General features: G+C 36.1%; 1 protein-coding gene across 4 annotated transcripts in view; it reads left to right on the top strand.

Moving 5' to 3' along the window:
- DIAPH3 (diaphanous related formin 3) overlaps positions 1-21,447 on the top strand; it is a 546,819-nt gene that overhangs the window by 72,619 nt on the left and 452,753 nt on the right. For 3 of the 4 annotated variants that reach the window (XM_059996017.1, XM_059996015.1, XM_059996014.1), the window contains one exon: positions 1,912-2,016. The exons of the other annotated variant lie outside the window; for it this stretch is intronic. In XM_059996017.1, the coding sequence (XP_059852000.1) occupies positions 1,912-2,016 (105 nt within the window). The remainder of the gene's footprint in view (positions 1-1,911; positions 2,017-21,447) is intronic. 4 annotated transcript variants of the gene reach the window in all.

The following is a 21,447-nucleotide window of genomic DNA, read 5'->3' as shown; positions in this document are numbered from 1 at the left end:
GTATGTATTTCATTGTAAACAGTTGGCCATCGACTACTCAAGAAGGCACAATAAAGTCACATTCTGGAGTCTTTGCCTCATGCCACTGTGAGTACAACAGCTACGATGTAGGTTGATATAGGTGTGTTGTTCTGTTGATTCAGATACCACAAGCAGCATTGTCCTGGGATACCTAAATTTCAGAAATGGAACACAAATGATGGTAACGCTTAAAACAAAAACAGTGCAACTATAATTTACAGAGTAGTTGGATTCTTGGAAAATTCAATGTATATTAAGTTACATAATATATAAAGTATTAAATATGTAACAATTTACATATTCTGTTTTACATCTAATTTCATTGAATTAGAGTCTAGGCATAGATAATTATGATTTTCCCTCTCTCGTTCTCTCTGTTTATCTCTCTGTGGGACACAGGACAGTTTCTTATTGTGTAGGATTAGCTCATGTGTTGCAGAATGTCTAGCACACCTTTCCCCTGTAAATGCTGGTAGCATCACCTCAGTCACCATGACAACCAAAATGCCCCGAGACATTTCCGGAATGCTTCCTAAGTGGTGTTAAGGTGTATTGAAAATCACTGGCTTAGAGAAAAAAAAAAAAGAAACAAACTAAACCATTATTCACATAATAGGATATTTCTAACCAGAATAGCCAAGAGTGACGTTACTAATTGCTACCTTTTATTGGAGTATCAAACGGGACAACTTCTAAGATCTTAAATTTTGTATCAAGGTGAAATGAAGGGAATTTTGACTTTTAATTGCTTCACAGTTTTGGTAGCCAAAAACTGAGTCAGCTAAAGGCATAAACTACAGTGTCTGAATTGTAGAACCCTTATAAAACTTAGAAGAAATTTAACTTTCTGGGCTCACTGGGTGATCCAAAGTCCTGATTTTTATGGGCACGTTTCTGAGTGGATATGTAGTTTATATACATTAAGATGTCCTACATTGCACACAGATGACCCAAGGCTAAGATCAGGAGGAAATCCATTTGAGCTGCCCTCTCCTTCAGCCATTTTTGTCTTACCTCAGCCTCCCTTCCTTTGTCAACTGAGCTGATGGATTCTGGTCGCAATTCATATCTTTATGCGGATATTATTGACTTGCAGTTTTTAGTCAGAATTAGGTCTGTAGCAAGATCTAGCTTACCTAAACCTTTATTTTGATTGGTGCTGTTGAGAAATGTTAGGTTTTTAGGTGGTACTTCTTTTTATGAGTGCCACTTTTATGTGATTTAGAACATGCAATAAATTAATGAATATTTTTGATAGGGGTGGAGAAGAGACAGTTAAAACTGTAGGATGCTTCACCTTTTGCTAGGATCAGTATTAGGTATTTGGTATGTGCTTGTAGCGTATCAGAATCTGAAAAGGGATTGGCTTATTTACCTTTTAATTCTTATGATATATGGAGGAGCGCTTTCAGAATGGTGCAAGATGGCTTCAAGTACAGCTGTTGTAAAAATATGTTTATATTTTAAAATATATTTATATAAATTATAAATATTATATATTGACTATAATACATATAGATAAATATATTTTTATATGTAATATATATATTTCACAATTATATATAAATTGTGAATCCTAATAAGCTTATGGAAGGCAGAAATCTTCAACTGTCTAATTATCTATAGTGATGTGAATGTAATTTTACTAGCCTGCTGTGAATTTAAAAAGTTTTTCTGGTAAGTGTTTTACCTGCTAAAATGATCTAGAATACTCTGTTCTCTGTATCTCCAGGTCCTTTCTCTTTTTTCTCCTGGCAGAGCTACATGTAAATCATTCCAAAACAGTTAATGCTGCTTTAGTCACAAAGTATTGATTTTCTGTTCATTGTGTATGTAGAACTGTTGCTCTACTTAGATTCTAAAACGAGGCTTTTTAATTGTGTTTTCCAGGAAGATATGAATTTAAATGAAGATAAAAAGGCACCATTGCGGGAAAAGGACTTCAGTATCAAAAAAGAAATGGTGATGCAGTACATTAATACTGCTTCCAAGACAGTAAGTAAAACTGTCAAGTTGAGAAGTACTGCTGAAGCATGTTGTGGTATGGAAAACAATACATTTGCCTAATGAAGTGCCTAAGTTTGCGGGCAGCTGTAATCATAGAGCTTTTGTATGTATAATTAAAGGTACAAGTATTATAATAAGTTTGTTTAATTTGAAAGCATTTCTCACCTTATAACTTTTAAACTGCTTTTGCTGTTTGGCCACTCACACTGTTAAGAAGCACTGTGGTTGCTTGGTCCACTCACTCTAGGACACCCCTCCTTGTTAGTGAATTAAGATGGGTATTGATTTCTAATGTCACTTATAAACTGGGATAATACTTGTATTGTAGAAAAGTGAGACTGATTTTACTCTAACTACCTAAATCAGGATACATAATAGTGGCTTAGAGGCCTATCTTTAATGTGAGTTTCCCTGTGGATAAAATTAGCTTGCAACAAATTATAAATGTAGACACTGCAAGGAGCATTAAGAATCCACGTGGCTGCCACTTTTCTAGGGAAACATGAAATATGTGGGTGGAAGTAATAACTAAATGTCTGAGAAACATGACCAGCACACAGAATCAATTATATTTATTTCATGGAACAACAAATGAGCTTTGTTGTCATAAAAAAATTGCGACTAACTGGATTGGATGAAAAATATAAGATGGAAGCTAATGAAGAAGCAAGGCTTGGTAGAAAGACAGTAGAAAATGCTTTTGGCTGAACATAAAATAGAATTGGATTTGAGAAAAATAACTAAACACACTGTAGTTTTCACTGGATACTTTAACCCAAGGGCAGCTTTTAAGAATGTAAGTTATTTATACTTTAACTCCATTTATCTACTAGACCAGTCAGTGATTCTGAGGTATTTCTTTTGGAGGAAAGACTCAAGTGATGTTTAATTTTTAAACATGTCTCATTTTTTGGCTGCCTGATGTTCAGGTGTAGAATTCACTGAGTATTGTGCTTTTCCCAGTTCTTTCTATGGGCTCTGTATCTTGCCATTGAGATGTGAATTGCTTTTGTCCCTTGATGATACTTGGCCATCACAAATTAACAGTGGGGATTTAGGAGTCAGAGCTCTGTGTTTTGGATTGACTGTTTATCCTCTGTTTGATCTTGGACATCTTATTTTATCTTTCTGATCCTCAATCCCCTCGTCCATAAGATGGGGCTAATACGTACACCATAGGCTTGTTGTTAGAATTAAATTGTTTATTCTGTGATTAGAACGTAACAGATTTTTAACTGGTGGCTGCCTCTTGTGGTAGCAGTGGTTGTAGTAGCAATTGTTTGTTTTTTATTTTTCTTTGTGATTTACTGTTGAAATTCTTACTGTTGAAATCATTACACCACAATTAAAAATATAAGTAAATGTACCTCAGTAAAAATACAAATTTCTTATTAGTGAGTCTACATTTCTAAGACGTTCATTTGTTCACTCAACACATTTATTAAGCGTCTGTATGTCGGGCACTTAATAAAAGTGTCTGTATTTAAGGCCCCAGCGACTGAGCACCAAGATAGTGTGTCATTGTTTCCTATGGAGCAATGAGACACACATGACAGAAACACACAAACACATGTAATGGGAGGTGAAATGTGATGTGGGGAAAAAAATGCAGGGGGAGTGGAGATGGTGTACCTGTTTTATGTTGAGTCATCAGGGCAGAGTCTCCTGTTAGGGAATTTTAAATCCAACAAGCATGAATCCACTTAATATAATTACAAGAGATAATACATTAGTTAGAACTGGTATAGAAAACCCTAGCATAATAGTGCAGTTTAATTCTGGAATTTCAGATAAACAGACTTTTTTATAGAATAAAACATTTTGAACTTCTTCATAGTGGATCTGTTTCAGCTTACATTCACTGATTTTAAAGTTTAATACTCTATTTTGGACTTGGGCTGGGATTTATTTACTAGAATTAAGTAATTAGGTTATCAGGATTGAAATAGATTAGTTATCTAAAGTATGATTAAAGCATTTAATTGGTGTGTGGAGAGTCATGGCTTTTCCTAGGAGGGTTCTGAATAATTCAGCAAATGGTTAACATTGTAGAAAGTTCAAACTGACCAGTCATCTGTTTTTGCTCTGGAAGTAAAAACACATTTTATTAACTCTAGGATATGGACTTTGTTATGCCAGTATATTTAGGTCAATGAGTACTGCAAAAGTTTCTCTGAGAAAAACAAAGTTCATAGGTAGGTTGTTCTAGAGAGGATGTGGGGACTTTGTCAGATGTTAACATTTTAGCCTTAGAATTTGCTTTGCGATTCTCTTTTGTGGGTAAGCATTAATATTATTTTTTGGAAAATAGTATTGATGCCTACAGTTGATTTTTTGAAAACGCTTTTGAAATGTTAACACTCAAACTAGCCCTAAAGTAGATCAGCTTGGTTTTAAAATAGGAAAAAACAAAAAAACAATAAAAACCATCGATCAAACTAGGTTGTTTCCAAGATCTTAGTAGGTTTCAGTTTAGGTGGCCAAATAGTAAGACTGAATTTCTTCAGTTAGGAAAGATTATTAAAATTTACTAAGCAAATATCATACTTGAGGCTAAAAATGCCAGATTCACGTGTTTCTAAGTTCCTAGGGCATGGGTATGTGATCCAGGTTTGGCCAGTACAGTCTGATGGTCAGGTCTGGTGGGGGCTTCTGAGAAAGGTTTCTCTCCCTCATAAAAGGGTCCAGAGCAGGAAAGCTGCCATTCCCTGCTACTTGTCGTGGCTGTGAGGGGGTGTGGGGTGCTTGACGCCTGACGTCATGGAGCTGCTGCTCTGGCCCAGTGCAGTCCTGCCTCCCAACTCTTCTATTATATGAGGTGATGCCAGTTCTTATTGAAGCTGCTTTAAGCTGGGTTTTTGCTTTGCTGCTGTAAACATCCTGATAGACCATCCAGATACATTTTGGCCTACGTGGGCTATCTCTTTAATTCACTCTGGAAATTTCTTTTTCCATCCAAAGGAGTATCTTAAAAGATCCTCCCCTTACCCAGTATACTCAGAGCATAGATGGGGAGGCACTACAAGGCCAGGTGCCCATCCCTTGGTAAATGACTTGTGCTTAGCAGCAAGTTTATTGGAGAAAACTTCTTCCAAGAAAGAACGATACAGATTTTACCTATGTACTATGACTTGCTGGAGGGTAAGAATATTCTGCAATTAGTGGTAAGGACCTTATAAGTAGGATGTGATGTGATAGTCCAAATGGAAGAGAACCCACAGTTCCTGAACAAGGTAGGATGAAGAAAATTCTAGAACAAGAGAGGATCTCTTAAACCACAATTGCCAAAGAATTTTCCTATTTTCTAAATGGAAGTGAGCTAGAATTTAAAATACAAATCTACCATATAAATGTATTTAATTATGCTTAACCCAACTGTGAGTATAATTCTCTTTTATTACATGTGGTTCAATTATTTTTAATCCTTTTTTTCCTTAAACATATTTTAAAGCCCCCTTCAGATATTAAGTGATGATTTTTGTAGTCAAGATTCTTTTGAGTGGAACCAACCAAGCTTGGGAGATATATCCTAATAGAGTTGCTGCCTTCACCAAGTTTTCCTTTTCTTATTTCTTCTTTGTTTAGGTGTACCATACCCTTTATCTGTGACATCAGTGTATATGTTGTGTTCATTTTCTGGGTGTATTTTGTCTGGGTAATATGGAAGTCTCCCATGACAGGGTTAACAGAAAACCATGGATTAATTTATATGCAACTAAAGAATGTGTTAAAGAGGATAGCTGTAGAGAGTAGGATTTAGATCAATGAGTTGCCAACACCCCCCTACTCCCACCCCAACGCGTTACAAAGGATTAGTAAAAATAAAATCTCTTTTCTATTTGTTGAGAAGAAAAAATTTGCTGTTCCACTTCTAGGCTTTTTCAGGGTGATGCGTGGCAATTCAAAACTAGAGGCAACTTAGAGAGGCCAAAACCTATATCCCAGAAAGTGAAAGGAGGAAGAGGACAATCAGCCAGGCGTGTTTGAGCGATAGGACAGGAGAACCAGAAAGATATCTGGTCCTCTGTGGGGAGGTGGAGTTTCAGGGGGAGAGAGAGAGAGACATTTAAAGAGTTTTGGGGGACATTTTGTTTTATGCTGTGTAGTATAACACCTTTATGATGTCTTTAAGAACGATTATGTCTCTAAGAACCATTCATATTCTTTTTTTCCTAATTTATTTTTATACATTGAGATGACGACACTGTCCAGGCAGTTTACTTCTATACAGACTACAACCACTACAACTATGACTTATCAGCGCATGGTCTTTTTTGGCTGTACCATTAGGTGTGGATATAATGCTTTAAAAATCTCTCTTCAAAATGCATACTTCTAGTTCCTGAGGATTGCACTAGGTTGGAATCCAAAGTTCTTACAGGCTCCTTGACATCCCCCGCTGCCCCCCAATATGTCATAGGAAACTGTATCCCAGCTGCAAGTAACAAGGTCATTTTAGGTGGGCTGACATGAAATAAAAAAGGCCTAATCTCACATTTCTAAGGTGCATAATTATAACATCCATCCTTTATTCCCTATTTGTATTTAGTTTTTTCCTTTTTGATTTCTTTTTCCAGGGAATGAAGCAGAAATCCTCTTTTATAAGTGCTCCTGGAAGTTTACTAGCTTCCTTTGACTTTGTTTCTAATTTTTTTCTTTCCTAGTCAATCTAGACTGCAGTCAAGTGACTTCAAGGGCTCCTCCGAGGCATTTGTTAGAAAAGTTTGGATGGCGTGTAGCTTTACTCCTTGAATCCTTTCTTAAGTATTTCTGTAGTTCTTGCTTAGTCTTCTTTAACAAAAAATAAAGTTAAATAACAAGTATTATAGAACATAATTTTAAAAGGCACATAGAAAGATTGTAAGAAAAGTTTCTCATGATGAAATGACTGAGTGTAAATTGAGTTCGTAAGTGCAGGATTATAGACTTTCACATATGTGTATGTATGTAGGTGTGTAGATGTAGTGTTAAAAGTATTTTGAAAGGTATCATCACTTGTTCTAGCTCAGTAGGTCATGGTGTTCTCAAACATGGAGGACAGAGTTTTCTGCAGTATCAGCCTTCTAGGCATATTTTGATCAGAAGAGAACTGTGTTTTGAGAAAATATTAGTTGTGTGTTCATTTGCATGTATGAACGTTTTCTCCAAGTAGAAAATCTAGACTTGATTGAGGGTGTTTTCATAACTTTCAGTGTGTGTTTTATTTTTTAGATTTCAGTTTCATATGTAAATTTTGAAAACATTGTCAGATACAGGTAAATCAAGTTGTTGTTGTCCTTGTTTTTTTTGTTTTTTTTTTTGCGTTACGCGGGCCTCTCACTGCTGTGACCTCTCCCGTTGTGGAGCACAGGCTCCAGACGCGCAGGCTCAGCGGCCATGGCTCACGGGCCCAGCCGCTCCGCGGCATGTGGGATCCTCCCAGACCGGGGCACGAACCCACGTCCCCTGCATCGGCAGGCGGACTCTCAACCACTGCGCCACCAGGGAAGCCCAAGTTTTTTGTTTTTGTTTTTTTTTTTTTTTGCGGTACGCGGACCTCTCACTGTTGTGGCCTCTCCCGTTGCGGAGCACAGGCTCCGGACGCGCAGGCTCAGCGGCCATGGCTCACAGGCCCAGCCGCTCCGCGGCATGTGGGATCCTCCCGGACTGGGGCACGAACCCGTGTGCCCTGCATCGGGAGGCGGACTCTCAACCACTGCGCCACCAGGGAAGCCCTTGTCCTTGTTTTATTTCCTCTATTTTTTGTCATCGTTGTTATTTAAAAAGCTTATATATTTTAACCACTAGAAACTTAGATGAACCATAAATAGTTACACATTCTTGGTAAAATAAACACGGGTTTATTTTTTGTCTTACATTTCAGGTTAGGGATTTGATCAAAGCATCCCTGCCACATAAAAATTTGGTAAAAGGGTCTGGAGCTCAGTATTAGACTCTTACCTGTTTATCATCAGTACCCTTACAATACTTTGCCTGTTTGTCTCCAGGTCTTGTTGCTGACTAGGAGAAAATTTCAGAGCCTCAGGGCAATGAACCAACTTCTTCTTGAGATTATTTCCTAATCTGTCTGGCATTTTAATTTCCATTTGTGCCTATATAGGACAGGTTTTATTTATGTACAATTAAAATTATCTTCTAACAGCTCAGATTCATCCAGCTTTCTTACACGTCGTTCTGAGCAGCACCAGTGGTGTATAGTGTTCTCTGATGTTACTGCATTGTGTTTTTGTTTAGGCAGGAGATGAATATGAAGAAAGCAGTCATCTTTTCTTTTTTTATATAGGATGAAATTATATTAGGTTCAAACTAGAATTGTGTATTTTGGGTCTTTTAAAAATGTTATGGCTCGTTAAGACATCTTTTCTTTCATTATAGCACTTTTTAAAAGATTCGCCAGATATAGAAACATTGTTAGTTACTAGTAAAATTTACTAGAATTTTAGAGCCTGAGAGGGCCAGTGGTGCTTATACCAGTTGCAGCATTAGAGGTCATCTGAGGTTGTTTTCATCTTGGTTATTGAGTTGTTTCTTGATCTAAGATATTTTTCTATGTTCATGCTTACTTTTTAGACTTTAATGAATATAATTAAGCTTATTTCTGATAACTGCAAAAGTAGTGAAAACTTTGAAAGTGCCAGAGAGAAGAGGCATGTGATTATAATGGAGATGAAAGTGAAGAGCAAATATCCATATGGAATGAACCTTTTGAAAGAAGGAACAGTTCTGAAGGAATAAGTGAAAAATTGAGAAAAATGCTATGTATTATGTACAGTTGTTTTTCAGTGAATGAGTGGAAAAGGTATGTCAGTGGAAATAATCAATAAATGATCTATAATGGGAATAGAAAAGAGTTTTATTTGAGCCAAACTGAAGACTATAGCTTGGGAGACAGCCTCTCAGATAACTCTGAGGAACTGCTCTGGAGAAGCATGGTTTTCAGCACAGTTTTATGTCTCGTCAGAACAAAGAACATCAAACAAGTCAGGGATACATTCCTTCAGGGTTTCAAAAAAATACCCAAAACACAGATCAGCATGTACACAGTACGGCCTTGGCATCTGGGAAGGGAGTCTTATCATTTAAGGAGTATCAGCATTGGCCTCCCAGGTAGGGAGGCATTTAATCTTTATTTTTAACATGGACATTCTTTACTCCTGGTCAGTGCACACTTTTCTTTAATGATTAAAGCAATTGTACAATGTATGTTTGATAGGCCACAAACAGACTGTTTTAGTCAGCATAAAATACAAATTAACTCATGTATAAACCAGAATAATGTCCCTGTACCTCAATATGTGAAAATTTCTTCTATTAGGTAATTGAAGAAATAGGAAAAAAAGTTGCCAGGAACAGTAGCGCTCAACCTTGATATCCATTAGAATCATCTGGGGAGCTTTAAAAATCTTGATATCTGGGTGCTGTCACTTACAATTAAGTCAGGTGGGCCCCAGGCATCAGTATTTAGTAATGTTCTCTCGGTGTTTCTAGGGTACAGTCAAGGATGAGAACTGGGCTGGACAAGATGAGAGTCTTTTAGTGTAACGTTAATTGAGCCAAAGACTAGAAGTTAATAGGATTGAAAGGCTGAACATGGTGAACATTACTCATAAAACTGTTATCAAGCCATTGTGGGTTCCACGCTAGTTTGCACGTGCATAACGTCAAAATGAGTGTTCAAAGGGCATACTGTAGCTACGAAGAAATTCTCCGACACTTGGCCTCTTGTAAAAATCATCAAAGGGGGGAAGGTTATCTACTGTAACAGATGGAAGAACTTGGTCTTTTTTGGAAAAGGATGCCCAGTAGAACACGTATGAACAAGGAGGAGAAGAGTGTGTCTGGTTTTAAAGCTTTAATGGTGGCAGTAAACTTAAACCCCTCTTTATTTTGGTTTGTACTTGAGAGACATCCTTTCAGTTCTTATTCCTAAAGAGAATAAATTCTATACATACTTTAAAAATCCATAATGGGTTAATCATCTTGATGTACAAAAGGTATTCATTCCTAATTTCATGCTTCCCTGATTTACTACCATTTCCTAACTGGTACAATATAATGGTTTCTCCCCACCCTCAAGAAAATAAGTGTGGTTGGTATAGCTTCTTACCCTCAATGTAAAAATTATTTCAAATTCTTTTACTGTCAGAAGTTTTCCAGGGTAGTTTACATAAACTGGGAACCCTGCCCTTGGGATTCTTTGAGGTATGAAAATAAAATTGTCCAAAAGAAACTTCAGGCAGTCTTAGGTTTTGTCTACTCCTTGTATATTATTACTGTTACGCTAGATTTTTTTTCTTTTTTCTTTGGTAGCCTTTGGGAAAGCTGTATTGCATTGTTTTGGTGAGTTAAAAATCATCTTCTGGCTTTTTTTTGTTAAGGATGGCTTTGTTATACTCTTTCATTTAGTAGAGATTTTTGTAGTTACTGAGGTGGGTTTTTTTTTTTTTTTTGCGGTACGTGGGCTTCTCACTGTTGTGGCCTCTCCCGCTGCGGAGCACAGGCTCCGGACGCGCAGGCTCAGTGGCCATGGCTCACGGGCCCAGCCTCCTCGCGGCATGTGGGATCTTCCCGGACCGGGGCACGAACCCGTGTCCCCTGCATCGGCAGGCGGACTCTCAACCGCTGCGCCACCAGGGAAGCCCTGAGGTGTTTTTTAATTTATATTAGGTCTGGAATTATCTTAGAGCATCTCTACATTTTGCAAATGAAGTGTGCAACAGCCCCCAGTTAGTAGCTAGGACTAGAAACCAGGGTTTCTGATTTTTTTAACTTTTGATTTACAAAATGAAACACAGTTATAGAAAACACCAACAAATAAATATGTAGCTTAATAAGTTTTCATAAGAACACCACCCAGATCAATAAAGAGAACCTTGTCAGCCAACTTAGAAAGCCCTCCATCTACCCTGTCTCAAATCTTGCTTTTTTCCTAAATCACTACCTTGACTTTTATAGGAACTACTTCCTTGACTTTCTTTAATTTTATCTCCCAAAATTATACCACTAGACATCATAGTTTATTGTTGCTTATATTTTAAAATTGGAATATCTTTAACTTTTTTTAATCTTCAGGTTCCCTTTATTTTATCTAAGGCAGTCTGTATTTTGCCGATTGCATACTCGTGGTAGAGTTAACATGTTTCTCTTTCCTTTGCATTTCCTGCAAAGCCGCAGCTAGATCCAGAGGCTTGATCAGACTCAGGTTTGATCCCTTTGGTAAGACCGTAGGAGGTATGTTCTGTATTAGGGAGTACTTCATATCCAGTTTATCATTAAAATTCTGTAATTTTATTTTCATTTATTAGTTAGAATATATTTAAAAAGAGACATTTTCTCACAAATACTGATTACCTTATGATATAGGAAATTTAGGATAAATGCTTGATTCTTTTATTTGCCAGTTTTCAAGATATTGAATTGGTTCCCTATCATCCTCTAAAGGTGTTATATTATTTTTAATATTATTATTCTTAGTGAAGCTTAAATTGTCCCATCTGCAACCAGTGGTTCCTTGTCCAGTTGGCTTCTAGTCATTTTGATAGGCATGGCCCTGTTATTTTACATTGTTTCATTTCTATCTGGTAAGGTAAGATTACGCAGACTCCCCTCTTTTCCCACACTAGACCTGGAATCTGTCATTTCTTTTAGTGGGAAATGATATTTCAAGAACAATCTGGGGGTCAAGGATACTTATTGCTATTGGGTTAATCACTGTTTGTAGGCCTTTTCAGTGGAGAGAGAGCAAATGAAAAAAGTATGCGTATGTATTTATGTGTATGTATTTAAAATTTTTTTCTTTCGCATGTGCTGCCCACATCTCCAGCTGTTGTTTTTCTTTTTGTACTAATGGAGCATATAGCCATTACATTTTATACTCCTTTAGCATTTACTAACTGTGTTTAACCCCTATTTAGTCTTTAATTCTCTGAATAACTGTATTTTAATGCTCACAACTAGTCCTTTTGTTAATATTTCTCTTAGTCATTTTGTTTGTCTGAAGTTTGTTCTTTAGTAGATTTGTCTGAAGAGGTCATGGAAACAGTATTCCTTGAGTTTTTCATGTTGATAACAGTATTTGCCCATTATTGTTTAGTCAGTTTTACTGGATATAAAAACTTTGGCTCACATGTTTTTTTCCTGTAGGATCTTAAATTTACAATTTTTTTCCCTTTTCTTTTTTTTTAAATTTTATTTTTATTTTTGGCCTTGTGGCATGTGGGACCTTAGTTCCCTGACCAGGGATTGAACACATGCCCCCTGCAGTGGAAGCGCAGATTCTTAACCACTGGACTGCCAGGGAAGTCCCACAATTTAAAAATTTTTCTAGCATAAAGCATGACAGCATTGCTCTTAAAAGGTCTGCAGATAACTAATTTTCATTCCCTATAGATTACTAGCTCTCTTTATTTATATGTCTGACTTGGGATTATAAAATATGCAGATACCCTTTCATTATGTACTTACTTTGGTTTTCTTCCTCATGGATCCTATTATCGGTATGTTGGATTTTTATATATCTTCAATATGCCACTTTTTCCCAAATCCTTTTACCTTATTCATTTCTTTTTGATTTTTTTTGAAAAAAAATTCTGTATTTCATTTCTAAATCTCTTATAATATGATTTATTATTTTTTGTTCTTATATTTCTTCTAGTTCAAGCTTCATTTCTGAAGTGATTTATTTCCATTCTTTTTCCTGAGTTTGCTCTCCTCACTTGTCTGAGTTTTTCTAATTCTGCTTTAGGTATTTGTTTTCATGTTTTATATATTTTTTAAATGTCTCTTAGTTCATTTTGAAATCGTAAGTGACAGTTTGCTGTGTTTTATGGTTATGTTTTTGTGGTCAGTAGGAATGTTTAGCTCCTTGTTGATTTCACTCTCAACACTTTCTCCACATTGTGGGGTCCTGTCCTGGAAGGGAGCCCTGACCTCAGTGTTGGGACTCAGAGGACATTGACAGTTCCAGTCTCTTCAGCTCTTTTCTGCTTCCTGCACTCACCCACAGCTGGTGTGGGCCAAACCCCAATCATTTTCAGCTGCTGTTCTCAAATTGCTAAAGAATACCTCTGGGCTACTTTAGAATTCTCCTGTTTTCACATCATCAGACATCTTGTTTATTTCTCTGCTTCTTTCCACACAGACCGTGATGCTGTGCAGATCGTGTGACTGTTAGTGGTTTCTCTCCAGCTGCTTGTATTTTGAGGATCATGGAGATACCTTATTGCTCAATATTGTTAGGTTTTTGGTTTTGCTATTTAGTTGTTTTGTTTCTTTTTCTGTGGAGATCCAGGCACTTTCAGAAACTATGCTCCTGCTGCCATCTGCCCAGGTCCTTTAGTCTTCTGATTTTTGAATTATTTTCCTCATTTTAGGTCAGTTTATATGTTTGGTTAAAAAACCATTTCTGGATTGTTGGTATTCTTCCTCTTGCTCTCCCCCAGCCCCTCTTGACTTTCAGTGGAGAAAATGATGATATATTAATTCATGACTTTTTCCTATATAATGTCAAATGATAGCTCTAGATTTTGCTGTTTATTTTACCAGTAAACTGTCATCAAACCTCTTAATGGTCCATGACCTACAAATAGAATTAAATAAAACACTAGTTTTAGTCTTAATTTCTATATTATGTTTGTGCAGTGCTATCATCTTATATAATTTAAATAAGTTATGCAAAATGCATTCTTTCTTATATCCCACTGATAGTTGGGAAATTCAGACTGCCCTTCAGTACTTTAACCCCACCCCTGGAAAAATAGGTCTCATCTGCTTGTGTGTGTCTATAAATTAGTGAGTGTGTTAAATCTATCACAGCATGAAATCACTTCAAGTGCTGAAAGACTATCTTAAAGAATTTAAATTGATTGCAGATGTTGGTGCAATTAAGCAGGACTGATGAGCCTCAGAATCATGTTTCTCAGATTTGAATATGAATGCATTTAAAAAATTATAGTGATGTACTCCATGTAAATGGAGTTCATAGGCATCTGAGAGTTTCTATCACCTTGTGCTTTAAAATGGTTTAGCAATGTGAGACGTGATGTGTGACCCCTTATGCAGATACCTATATTACTTAGAATGAAAATGTATTATTCATCTTACGTATGTACTTCCGTGCCATCCTTAACCAACTAGAATTGACTTTGAATGATTATTTTCCTTCGTTATTCCATTTGTCTACCAATTTTTCTACCTTTTATGCCTGTAATTCATTTGAAAATTATTCTATAGACAGAGAAGGAAGTATAATGTTATTTCATTTGCATTTTTAAGAAGAAAAAGAGTATAACAAGCCGGATGTGTTGGTTTAGATAATAAAAGCATAGGACTTTTTTTCCCCTTGAGGTCAGATCTTTTGACTAGTAGGACTCTTCTTACCTTTAGTTGCTTTGGCTTTAAATTGCTGAGATGTAAAAGAAAGTTTTCTATTTATTATTTTAACATATAACCTACTGGGTTGCAAATTAGGAAGTGAATTTTGAAACAAGTTTGTAACAAGATTAAGTAGAGTGTATGGCATGCTCATTTTCAATTTATTTCAAATTGATCTGTGCACATTAAGTAATTAAACTCATCAATTTCTGTAACACATTGTAAAATGTTATGGACATTAGGACTTTATTATATATATAGTAGTAAAATAAATTACAAAAATGGTGAGTATATTTAGATACTATTTTTAAATACTAAGAAAATTACTGAAATAGTATAGTAATATTAATGATTTGAAATAGGAACAAAGAATACATTATATTTTTTTCTGGATGGTGTGAATTAAAGCTGTGTTCTACAATATTTTATAAAAGGTTATTTTATTCATCACGGCACACTATACTTTGTTTTTAGGAGTTGAGAATACAGCTTTGCTACTTCTAGCTTTGTGATTTAAGAAATTTCATTATGATTTCATTATGCCTCTTGAAAACTTAGTTTACCAAATAATAAAATTTAGGAGTGTTTTTATGAGAATTATGGTATGAGAAGTAGGGCAATGATTAAATAAAGTCTCTTATGTTATCTTTATCTTAAATCTCTTGATAAGTCATCTTATCAAAGTTTAAAGTGTAAAATGGGACTATGTGAATGCTACAGATGAAGCATTCTTAAATCTGATTATATTGGAATAAAAAGTTAAATACAAATTATTAAAACTGGTCATCATAAAAAAATACAATCTTTTTTCTACTTAGAGCATAAAATTATATATTCACGTCTCAGTATTTGAATACAGAGCCAAGCCCTTTTCTTTGAGTAGGAGTTGTTCCTACTTTGATTTTTCCTACATAAAGCATGAAGCATCATCTGTGATCACCACTTGTGTATTTTAATTCAGCCAAGAATTTATACTTGTAAAAACAGTCTAAGTTCAGACCTATGAGAATTTGTATGATTTTTACAGTGAGATCTTTTCAGTTCTCTTGATAATACCTAATTTGAAAACAAATTTTTTTTAAAGCAACTCAGCCTAATCTTGATGTTTCTAAGCATTAATTTGTTACAGAAACAACTCTTTTCATTCTTGTATATTATTACATTAACAAGAATGATATTATCATACTTCATAAACAGTTTGGGGTTTATTTAAAAAAATCACCTCTTGGTATTTACAGAATTTGATTCATAGGAGTAACTGTGTCGCCTACAGCATACTTTGGGCATCAATCACTCTATTACAGACTAGTGGAAAGCCTGATACTGGATGTCTGTCTCTAGCACCTTAAACAAGTCACACTCTGGTGAACTTTATTTTTTTCTTTCCTTTATCTCTCCAGTGGGGTCGTAAAAATACAATTTTCTGTAACTCGTTTTATTTGTTACCCTATGTGAATGTTCTACCCTCTGTTAGAAGTGACTGACTCAGCTCCAAGTGACTTAGAAAAACAGGAACATGTTGGTTCCTGCATCTGGGAAGCCCTGGGATATGCTGGCTTCAGGCCGGCCTGGATCTAAGTTCTCAGGTGACGTAAGGACTTGGTCTTCCGTATCTCTTAGCACTGTTTCGCTATGTCTTGGCTTTATTCATGCAGGTTCTTTCCATGGTATATCTAGATGGTTAACAGAAGCTTCTGGCTTGTTTCCTGTATTTTAGGTCAGTAGTCTCCAAAATTTTTTGATCACTTACCCTATCAATTTAAAAAAAGCCGATCATATATGCCACTAAACCAATAAATGTTTATTATAAACATGTCCATTGTATTAATACTTCATATATATTACAGTAAGTCCCCTACATATGATTGAGTTCTGTTCGGAGAGTGCATTCGTAAGAGTCCAATTTGTTTGTAAGTCCAACAAAGTTAGCCTAGGTACCCAGCTAACACAATCGGCTATATAGTACTCTACTATAGTAGGCTTATAATACTTTCCACACAAATAATACATTAAAAAACAAACACAACAAATAAAGAAAACATTTTTAATCTTACAGTACAGTACCTTGAAAAGTACAGTGGTACAGTACAATAGCTGGCATACAGGGGCTGGCATCAAGTGAACAGGCAAGAAGATTTACTGACTAGAGGAGGGGAAGGAAGTGGGAGATGGTAGAGCTGAAGGATTGTCAGCAATAGGAGACGGAGGGAAAGCTGCAATTTCACTCACACCTTACGTGATTGGACATGCGAACGCACATTTGCATCTTTGAAAGTTCACAACTTGAAGGTTCGTATGTAGGGGACTTAGTAATATAAATTAATGTATTAATATTTTATCCCTAATATATAATATGAATTGAAGATATCATTAAGATTTATAAATCAAAGTTTTAATAATTCATTAGAAAATTTTGCCTCATTCACAAACCCATTTGGTTTTTCTTTTTTTGTTTAGTTTTTTTTTTTTTTTTTTTGCGATACGTGGGCCTCTCACTGTTGTGGCCTCTCCCGTTGCGGACCACAGGCTCCGGACGCGCAGGTTCAGAGGCCATGGCTCACGGGCCCAGCCGCTCCGCGGCATGTGGGATCTTCCTGGACCTGGGCACGAACCCGTGTCCCCTGCATCGGCAGGCGGACTCTCAACCACTGCACCACCAGGGAAGCCCTTTTGTTTATTTTTTATCACACTTTAACTATACTAGATTCATGACAAACAGATAAATATGCCTTTTTTCCCTACTCACATATTTTTGCACAACCTACAAATTACTTGATGACTTGTTATTTTCAAGAACTATACAAGTTTCTGGGCTTGGTGCCTTTTTAAAAGTAAACTTTTAACTTAAAAATTTTTTTTTATCAGTTTTCTAAAAATTATACTCTAACCCCCAATTTTAAATCTCCTTTTAAATTTAGTTACCCATTATATTCATCCTCTTATAATGGAATCTATCATAGCCATTCAGGAATGTTCTGGGAGCATGTCCAAACCTGCAGTAACCTTTGTTCATGGGGAAACCTTTGTTCCCCGAAGTTCCTGTTGACTTCCATCTTGTCCACATCAACCCTTTTTTGTTCTTGCCTGTACCAGTTCCTCTATTCTTGTACCGCTATCTAACTCCCATCCTCCACTTAGCCACATTTAATTAAAGACTCAGTTTGTGCTGTTTTGACCTCAGTACTGCCACTCTCTTTGCCAACTTGGTTAGTGCTTGAGGGCCCAGAGAAGGTACAACGTGCCCTGCCTCTGCCTTTGTGTATTGTACTTGGAGGAAAAAGACAGACGAGAGACATGCATCGAGCTCGTGAGTTATCTGGACAAGGTAGATTCCTTTGTGACAGTATTACCTTTGTGAATTCATGACTGTCTACAGGTGATGGATTTTGAAGCCTCACAAACTTGACTGGTCAACATTCTAAGACTCAGTATGTATTTTGTGGGCAGGTATACAATCTAAGCTAATAGGGACTGATATATTAAAATCCAAATATCACTTTAACAATCCGTAATCAGAAATGCTATTATTAAGGAGAAAATTCTTCTATTTTCTTCTCTCTTTTTAGGCTAGTCTATATTGGATGCCACATGACAGAGAGTTGCTTACTTGGTTTGTCGATGATCCACTATGAGGATAATGGGGTGTGTGCCCATAGCATCATATGCTTTTCCTATCTGAACTGTCCTCATACTTCATGTATAAATTAAATTAGTTGAGTTAATGTGATGGACTAGAAACCCCATGAAGGCAGGGAATACATGATGCAGCACAAATTAGATGATTGTGTTAATATTTCTGGCACCCCTTTTCCTGGGGAGTCTTAGTGGGGCTCTCTGAAGAACTCTGGGTCTCTGGACATGTCTGCAGGTAGGCCTGCAGACTGCTTCCTCTTATAGCACATACTCACCACTGTTAGAGTACCCTGCAATTCTGGAGGCCATACTTTTTATTGTAATTAAAATAAATTCTTGATCTTGATGCACATGTGTAATCTCTTGGGTCATTTTAATATGAGGCTAATTATCTGTAATATTTTGATTTTTCGTAATTCATTATCTGAAGTCAGTTGTAATTTAAGATATGAGGGTATCTTAACAGTTGGTAAAATGTACCTCCCTTGAGGTTCACTTCTTAACTCCTTTTAGAGGAGAAAGTGACAGGAACTGGTGTCCTCATTTTACTCTTTCACTAAGAATTTTTATTTTTATAGCTTCTGATCTTTATATATTTCCCCCTGTCATTTAAAAAAAATTTCTTAGGAGACAAAGGCTGTTTAAATAATCAAAATGATTAGAAATTCTAAGATCAACTTATTTAGTAATCAAGTAACATTTTAAGTGTCATTCATTTATTCAGATGCTCAAATTTTAAATTATTAAAATCAAAGATACATCTTAAAAAGCTACAGAGTATCACTTAATGAGGTGGTCTTCAACCCATATGGTACTATCCTGTTGTTTTGTCTGTTCTTCCTTACTGAGAAAAGTATATGATTTCTAAATACTTTTCACATTAAAAGTTCTGTAGAGGCCTGGTTTTCTTGTGAGATGTGATCAGAATTCAAATATCATCTTAAAACAAAATAGAAATAAATAAATGAATGAATAGAATGGCTGTAAGCAATTATTTACTTTTGTATAAAGCTTATTTAAAGTTAATAACAAAATCTAAGTTAAGAATGTGACTAATGGGGAATGGACTGAATAAAGGTACTTAAACTGTAACAATTTTAACAATCTTTTTTTTCTTATTTCAAAAATAATGCATTGTTACAGAATATTTAGGAAGTATAAGACATTATAAAGAAGGAAAGAAAAAAAATCTATCAACCCAAGATAAGGCATTCAGCTACAGTATTAAGGCTGTTTTGATTCTGAAAAAGTCTAAAAAGGAATTATTATAACAGTAAAACTAAGGTTTCTATAGCAGAAATATTTAATGTGACTTCTACTGTGTTAGCATTTTGGCAGAAGTACAAAGGCCAAGGATAGCAAGTGGGCTAATGATAGCAGATACCAGAGCAGTGTGGCCATGAAAAGTGATTGTGAAATGGATTGTGCTACCATTAGCTCATTCAAATCCAGGCTCTATAAGAATAGGTTAACAAATATGTAAAAAATAGAAGATTGATAGGGGCTTTCTTTGGAGATACAGGTGTCAGCTATGGCATTATCTCCGACACCTTTTAAGGGAGTAGAACCAAATGAGTGGACATTTGAGAGAAGCTGACTGTATCCTTTCCAATTTAAGGACATAGGAATTAGAAACTGGCTCTAAAGGTAAGGGCTATGTGAAGTGCTTTGGTGGCAGAGCGAGGAGAACGGCTTAGACCTATTGTTGGAACAAGTTGAACTTGTACCAGAACATTGACTGGATGTGGATCTCTCCGAAGGGAGTTGACTTTGAGTTGTCTTGGAAGGAGTTTTGCCCAAGGGGCCCACCTGCACATGCAATGACCCCCAACAGAGAGAGTCTATGTGGAGTGGACTGCCAAGTCTCAGCAAGGGAGTCTGAGTAACCCACATGCACATCCCACAGAAGGAGGCAGCATTTGCCTATCAGCCATATCCAGAGGACAGTGGCACCGGCGTGTGACAGTGATACCTGATTACAGCAGTTTTCTACATCTTAACTTTCTTTCCTCCCTACTCTCTCTCTTTTAAACCCTGAAGGTGTTGGAGGAAACGTGGTGAGTAGCGATGATGGAATTGAAGGACAAGGTGGGAAGATAGTGAAGATCCACAGCCCTGTCCAACATTATAGATTTCCTAGTCCGAGTGAGGGCCACACTGAGGAAAGGGGAACTTTAAGTTAGTTAAGATTGAAGTTTTAAGATTAGGCCTATCTCTTCAGTAAGAAAAACTCATCTTTGCTAGGCTGGGTAAGTTATATGAAATGTGGAATATCATTCTGGGGTGATATTACTAAAAATAATCTTGGAGTGAGACAGTGTTTTTAAGCAAGTTTAAATCCAGAAATTGTATAGGAAAAGATGGGTACATTTGTTAATATAATAACTCAAAACTTCTATATGGGCAGTGACAGGGAGAGGGAGGGAGTAAACAAAGTTAGAAGACATAAAAAACTGGAAGAAAATAGTTGCTAACGTATCACTAACGTGTAAAGAACACCTACAAATCATTAGGAAAAAGATGAATAACCCAATAGGAAATTTTTTACTTAGTATGAGTAAGCAATTTGCCCAAGGAAAATACAAATGGCAAGCAGCCACTTGAAAAGATGTTCAATCTCAATATGTAAATTAAAATAGGTATGGAGAGCATTTTTCATCTGTCAAAATAGAAAAGCTAAAAAAGAGTGCTGACAGTAAGTGTTTGGTGAGGGTGTAGAAATATAAAGCAATTCAACCTTTTGGGAGTATAATTTGGCAGTATCTTTCAAAATAAAAAACTTGCATACCCTACTGATCTAACAGTCCCAGATTTTGAATCTGTTTTTATCAATAGCTTTAATATATAAAGATCTATGTATGAGGTTGTCCCTTGTAGCACTGGGTAAAATGTCAAAGAAATTTAAAATAACCAAAATAACCATCAATGGAGAAATGATTAAGTAATTTATAGCACATTCATGTAGTGATCGATAATACAGATATTAAAATGAATGAGTTTATGATTTGGAAAGTTAGCTGATATAGAAAATAGTATAGAAGCACATGTATAGTATGAACCACTTTTTGTTTAAAGAAAGTTGTGTGAGGATGTACATGTATATGTGAATGAGTTGGTACCTGTGTGTATTTATTCATTTAAAGGAAAACTCTATGTATTCTAACCAAACTTGTTAAAACACTCACAGTTGTCTGTCATTTTGGCCTAGAATTGGAGAAACTGAGGAAAGAATTCCCATTTCCTCTCATATTCAAACAAAAAGGAGTAGTGGGATTATGGGTGACCTGTTTTTTGATGTTTTTGTGTATTTCTCAAGATGAACAGGGCTTTTTTTTGGACAAAAAGCAAAGAGGATGATATGGGGGGAAGAGTGGGACAACCATCTACCAGATTATATCAGACTGTTGCATGTTG

Source organism: Delphinus delphis, chromosome 18 (assembly GCF_949987515.2).
Source record: "Delphinus delphis chromosome 18, mDelDel1.2, whole genome shotgun sequence".
Lineage (NCBI taxonomy): Eukaryota > Metazoa > Chordata > Mammalia > Artiodactyla > Delphinidae > Delphinus > Delphinus delphis.
This window is presented reverse-complemented; position numbering and strand designations above follow the sequence as displayed.